At 37.1% G+C, this 6,594-nt stretch overlaps 1 protein-coding gene across 1 annotated transcript; it reads right to left on the reverse strand.

Annotated features, from left to right (window-relative positions):
• Positions 1 to 3,208: 3,208 nt before the first annotated feature.
• Positions 3,209 to 6,354, reverse strand: LOC131953866 (receptor-type tyrosine-protein phosphatase epsilon-like). The gene is made up of 10 exons (XM_059317274.1): positions 6,304 to 6,354; positions 6,003 to 6,148; positions 5,406 to 5,541; positions 5,043 to 5,189; positions 4,803 to 4,929; positions 4,475 to 4,548; positions 3,987 to 4,124; positions 3,566 to 3,718; positions 3,338 to 3,468; positions 3,209 to 3,218 (listed from the first exon to the last, which is right to left on the reverse strand). Exons 1-10 carry the CDS (start codon positions 6,352 to 6,354, stop codon positions 3,209 to 3,211), a joined length of 1,113 nt encoding a protein of 370 aa, XP_059173257.1.
• Between the last annotated feature and the right edge of the window lie 240 nt (positions 6,355 to 6,594).

Raw genomic sequence — 6,594 nt, forward strand, 5'->3', positions numbered from 1 at the left:
TTTCTCTCATAAGACGGCCCAAGTGAATGCTTGTCTATTGTATCAATTCTACTTTTCTCTCATAAGACGGCCCAAGTGAATGCTTGTCTATTGTATCAATTCTACTTTTCTCTCATAAGACGGCCCAAGTGAATGCTTGTCTATTGTATCAATTCTACTTTTCTCCCATAAGACGGCCCAAGTGAATGCTTGTCTATTGTATCAATTCTACTTCTCTCATAAGACGGCCCAAGTGAATGCTTGTCTATTGTATCAATTCTACTTTTCTCTCATAAGACGGCCCAAGTGAATGCTTGTATCAATTCTACTTTTCTCTCATAAGACGGCCCAAGTGAATGCTTGTCTATTGTATCAATTCTACTTTTCTCTCATAAGACGGCCCAAGTGAATGCTTGTCTATTGTATCAATTCTACTTTTCTCTCATAAGACGGCCCAAGTGAATGCTTGTCTATTGTATCAATTCTACTTTTCTCTCATAAGACGGCCCAAGTGAATGCTTGTCTATTGTATCAATTCTACTTTTCTCTCATAAGACGGCCCAAGTGAATGCTTGTCTATTGTATCTATTCTACTTTTCTCTCATAAGACGGCCCAAGTGAATGCTTGTCTTGTGTACACACTCTTTTAGCTCATCTGTAAGCCCTGAGCGCCCCCAGCTACACACTAAATCCGCCGGTACTTGTACAGTAAATGTCCTGCCCAGGGGAGACAAATAAAATGTAACTGTCAATTTTATTCTCCCCTTGGAAGGGGTGAGTGACCGACCCAACGAACGATAACCTATCTTTGTTTATTAACCATACGTATGTGTCCGGATTATCCTCCCTCGGAGCCAACTTCAGGGAGAAAAGGAATCTATTGTACTTATGCTAATTGCGGATGTATTTTGATCCGATGTTTGTCTTATATGTATGGTCAGCTCTATCATACATTGCCAAGCCTGTTTTCATTTTTTTATATCGCTATTTGTTTTTCAGTTATCATCTTATTATTTTGTTGTTTATCGAAATTTATTTCAATACATCGTTTACTCAGTGTCGTTAAATAATTAATATTCTGTGTTATATGTTTAAGTTAGGATTGTATTGATATTGATTGTATTTGCGGTAGTGGTAAGACATCAACTGCTACAAAGTTATACTACACATCAAGGATAGTACCACACATAAGATACTTAAGCATTCATAATAGAGACAAAATCGCCAATGAGAAGAAGTAGTGAAAGTAACAGTAAGACGTTAGCTATGTAATTAATACTTAGAACACAGTATGTGTTTAAGTTGGAGGGGGGGGGGGGGGGCAAAACTTCACAAAAATAAACTAAAAATGTACGTTAAAGCCGGTATATTGTATGTATTAAATACTTTGTAAGACTACATTTGTTATTTGCTTTTATTTCGTTACATAAAAAAAAATAAGTAGAAAAAAAGCAACTAGGCAATAGTTCAATACATTATTAAATCAATTATGTATTGTATTTTTCTCGATCGTAATAGAGTTATACACAATAAATTGTTATGATTTCATGTTGTGACAGTGGTTGGGGGAGGGGTGATGAGGTTGGGATGTGAGGAGTTAGTTTCTGTGCATTTATTTCTGTCGGGGACATTTATGGGGGAGGGGTTGAGGGCGGATGGGGCTGAGCTGTGGGGAGTTGCCTTCTGTATATCTATTTCTGAGTGTTAAAGTTGTCTGTGTGTGTGGAGGGGGGGGGGTATGTGGGGATTTTGTTGAGGCTGGGCTGTGAGTAGTTTGCTCCCGTATATTTGTTTCTGATGGTGACATTTGTGTGTGTGTGTGGGGGGGGGGGGGGCAGATGATCCTTGGTTGTGAGGAGTTTGCTTCCATCTGTTTCTCAAGGTGACAATTGTTGGGGTTGGGGGAAAGTGATGAAGCTGGAATTTTCTTATGTATATTTATTTCTGACGGTGACAATTTTAGGGGAGGGGGTGAGGGCGGATGGAGTGGGTTGTGAGGAGTTAGCTTCGGTATGTCTATTTCTGATGGTGACGTTTATGTGTGTGTGATGCGGGGGGGGGGGGGGGGGCAGGTAATGAGGCTGGATTGTGACGAGTTAACTTCCGTACGTCTATTTCTAAAGGTGACACTTAGTCGAAACGTCTGGGTTATTTGTGTTAAACTTATCGATTTCTTACATCTTGATCTCTCATATTTACTAGTCATCTATATGAACATAGATGTAATATTCTTCTTCTAAAAACGTGTTTCTTGCGAAATCCACATTATGTATTATGAATTGTGATACAATGATCAGTCTTTATCTAAAATTAAATAGACACACAATCTTATTTTTGGACATCTCTCCTTCGTCTAACTCCACCCTCTCCCCGAAACGAAAAATGATATATACAAATTATACTTTAATCAGTGTCCTAACCAGTGGCGTAGCGAGGTCACCGGTGCGGCACTTAATAGTGTCACCCCCAGAGGCGTAGCCTTTTTTTTTTGCCTTGGTGTCACCCCCTTAAATGGTGTCACCCGTTGCAATCCGCATGAACATTATTATCTGAACGCTGTATAAGTTTTCCAGATTTCTTCTCTAAGTTGCTGTATGTGGTTGTCGTATCGCTGTATCTTTGTAGCACTTGATACAGGCAGTGGTACTGTTCCTGTTGAAGTACATTGCAAGTTGGTTAAGTAAATTTTACAGTAATGCCAGTAAACAATGTCTACACACAGAATAGCATAGTAAACACTAAGTGTAAAGATCTATATAACAAAGCTCACAGGCTTCGAGTAACAAGATGACAAATGTAGTAGCCTAAAATATAAAAATATGTAGCCTATGTAACAACTACTACTAGTAACACAGTAATATAATTGAGAAGCTTTGTGTAATATAGTAGCAGAGAAGCTAATTAATATAGTAGTACACATATTTAGTAACACGGTAACATGACTCACCAGTGTAGGAATGACCTGTGGTCGAATGGACTTGACCGCTCCAACAACTAATGGCACAGTTAGCCGTAGGTCATTGTCCATCCTGTCTAGTAGGAGGTTCAAAACACAGACAAGACCGCTGTAGGTGGCCCCCCTCTCTGGTCATCGAATCATTCATTCAATTAATTTGTTTGAAAATAAAATTAGCATATGCAAGGTATATTTTTAAAAATACCAGGCGTTACATTAGGAATAAAATTACACTTTATTTTAATTATACAGTGTTTCGTTAACTGTTTTCTATTAGACTGGGCTGACAGATAAAAAAGCAAGGAAAATAAACACGATATCCTACTTTGAAATAATGAATTTAAATACATAGAGGTATATGTATATACATTTTTAACCAACACTATCTTTAAAAACACATACCTGCACATGTATAGCACTCTTCCTTTCTTGTTTGCGTGTTTACTTATTTGTTTTATAAACTGCAGCAACGTCTTTGTGTCCAGTGTGGTGAGTTTACTTTGTAGATGTAGAACAGTGTGGCCGTCTTGTGTCTGCAACATGACAGGATTGTTATAAAACGTTGTGAAATAAATTCACACAACCTATACTTCAATTAACATTGTATTTATCCTCATTACTTGAGCTTACATTGAATGACTTCAGCTGTAGAGATCCCATAGTTCTAACGACAACAGTTTTTTCCTCCCATAATGTATGTGTGTTGCTTGACTTGAGCTCCACTGTGTAGTCTCTGATGTTCAACATCTCATTGACTGATGCTGGCAGGTAGTGACCTAATGTCTAGATTAAAATACATTATATATTGATACAAGATCCCTGACTGAAGTTTACAATTATAACGTGCGTTACTGTGAAGGTTACTTGGATATTTTGAAACTAGTTTCCAAGTAGATTATTACAATGTAATTTAAAATGTGAATTGGATTATAATTCTTGCGAATAAAACATTGATTTCAAAGTAGGTTGTTTGCACCGTTCTTAACGACAATAACGTCTTTAATGGAATCTTGTTTTACGTGTGTGTACAAGCTGATAAACGAACGAGTACCTTGTCGTGTTGCACAAGTCCCACATCAAACACCACCACCAACGTGACGTTGTACTCAACAATCAGCCTCCAGAAGTCTTCCACAGTTGTTGGCAGGGGCAGTTGTGTCAGCAGTTGATGGTCAAGTTTGGTGAAGCTCTGATGGTCAGGTGGAATTAAAACAAAGATTTTATAATTTGTTGATGGTCAAGTTTGGTTAAGCTCTGATGGTCAGGTGGAATTAAAACAAAGATTTTATAATTTGTTGATGGTCAAGTTTGGTGAAGCTCTGATGGTCAGGTGGAATTAAAACAAAGAATTTATAATTTGCTGATGGTCAAGTTTGGTGAAGCTCTGATGGTCAGGTGGAATTAAAAGTTTTTATAATTTGTTGATGGTCAAGTTTGGTGAAGCTCTGATGGTCAGGTGCAATTAAAACAGTTAACTTCATGAGTATGTGAATTAGCTGTATACAGCTTACCATGAGTATGTTTGGTAAACCAACTTACAGAAAAGACAACAGCGTTGATGTAATCACTGTCTTCCGGTCTGCTTCTGCGTAGCTTAGCTCTGTAAAGCTCATCTGTCAAAAATTTAATTGTTACTTACAAAAAGATACGCAATAATCCATTAACTTATTTAAGAAAAGAACACAATTTAAACTAGTATTACAATTTAAGTTAGCGGTTAAAATAACTTGGATTAAAAATATTTGTATGGGCTACATAACACTTTTTACAGCGCTACATAGTCCATGCATGTAAAAGTCGATAACATGCTTATTGTTGGTCGTTTACAGCAGCAATACACAGAAATGTTATAGGAAAAGTACATTACTCGGCATAATCTCTGGGCACCGGTTTTTCCTCATCAAGTCCACATCTTGGTTGTTTTCGTAAACCTTCAATTCTTTTTCTTCTTCTTTACCAGCTGTCTGTAAGTCAGCGCTCACAGCACATACCGACTGGGTAAAAAGATATACGTTTAAACATGCTTTTGTATACTGAGTCTAACACATATGATCTATCTTTATAATTTATCTTGCTCACCAAAGTAAATCCTACACACGAGGCTTACATGAAATTCATTATCCAGATTAGTTTTCCCCGACGCAGATTTGTCTAGAAGATGTTGAACCTTCAAGTCAACATAATAGGCTGTGATTGTGGAACCTATACATGCTATTGCTACTTGTACAGCTTTGTGGAGAAATTCGTATTGTTCCTGAACAAAACATGAAGGCATTAATTTTCTATAAACACTATTTTAATGTTGAAACTTAAATAAATATAGAAAAGACTAAATTATTTATCTTCAATAAACTAAACATAGTAGATTGGAACTAAAACGTTAATTATTCAAGTACTGGCAATTGTAAAAGCCCCTTAACCTAGCCCAAAAAGCCCCCCATAACCTATTCTAAAAGCCCCTTCCACCTACCGCTGTTTGTACCATATTCATCCTGTCCTGTCTTAGCCTGGCGACTGTCTGTAAGAAATTAACACGTCCAGTCTCCTCAGCTTCTCTCATCACATTTCTCAGTGCGATAAATGTCCCTGTACGGCCAACACCAGCGCTAAAATCACGGCAGTAATTAATAGGACATTAACACAACTAAAACATTTCTTAGAGCGATACATTTCCATGTACGGGTAACACCAGCGCTAAAATCAAGAGGTAATGTTAGCAATCTGTCTATAGTTAAATAACCTAACATTACTCTGCTTTGTTTTGTGTGTTAGTATCCTCGTTTAAAATATATATAAATCGGTCATGTAGGCTATGCATTCGGTATACAAAATACTAAATTCTAGTTAGTTTTAGAGACTGTATAATACTTCACTAAATAAAGCGACTCGGTAACCGTAAATATTTGTCAGGAAATGTATAAAATCCGGAAATTCTGTACAGCGAGTGAACTCGCAACTGCCAGCAGAAAAATGCAAATATTAATGGAGTTATGATTCACTACACAAAGAACAACATGTTGTATATACAGACACAACAGAAATAATTTCTAGTAGCAGCCAAGCCTACCTGCAGTGGACGACCACAGGTCTACTGGTGGGGTTAAATGCCACCCTTTGTTCAAAGTCCACCCATGCCCAGGGGGTTATGGGCACGCCCTTCTCCGGCCATGACGTGAAGTGGAACTGGGTCACCTGTTGAACGTCCGTGCCTTTCTGGGGTTTACGCATTAGTAAATAAAAGTATTTAATTAGTTGTTATATGTTTATTTATATACAGAAACATATTTTGTTTAAAATATCAGCCTGATGATGCAATTTATTTCACATAGCTGAAACTTAATATAAAAATAATCCATCATTAATTATACCGTTTTTGTTATAGCAGTAATACTCCTTGTAATTTTATCCACAAAGGCCATATCGTTTTAGAAACATTAATGTGTTTGGTTTTCTTTGGCTTTTGGTTTTCTGGCATGTTTTATCAAAAGAACACAGTGTCTTTAAAATAGTATTGTGCCACGACTTTTAATAGGTTAAATTCATTTTCTTCCAAAACACTTAGAGAAAACCGCTAAACATTTTTCAGGTTGATTGTTACTGAGGTTTTAAATCTGTATACTGAACTTCTTACCTTACTTAACAGCAATCTTCTGATCGTG

Source organism: Physella acuta, unplaced genomic scaffold (genome assembly GCF_028476545.2).
Source record: "Physella acuta isolate Inbredline_101_S28 unplaced genomic scaffold, ASM2847654v3 ptg000960l, whole genome shotgun sequence".
Classification (NCBI taxonomy): Eukaryota; Metazoa; Mollusca; class Gastropoda; family Physidae; genus Physella; species Physella acuta.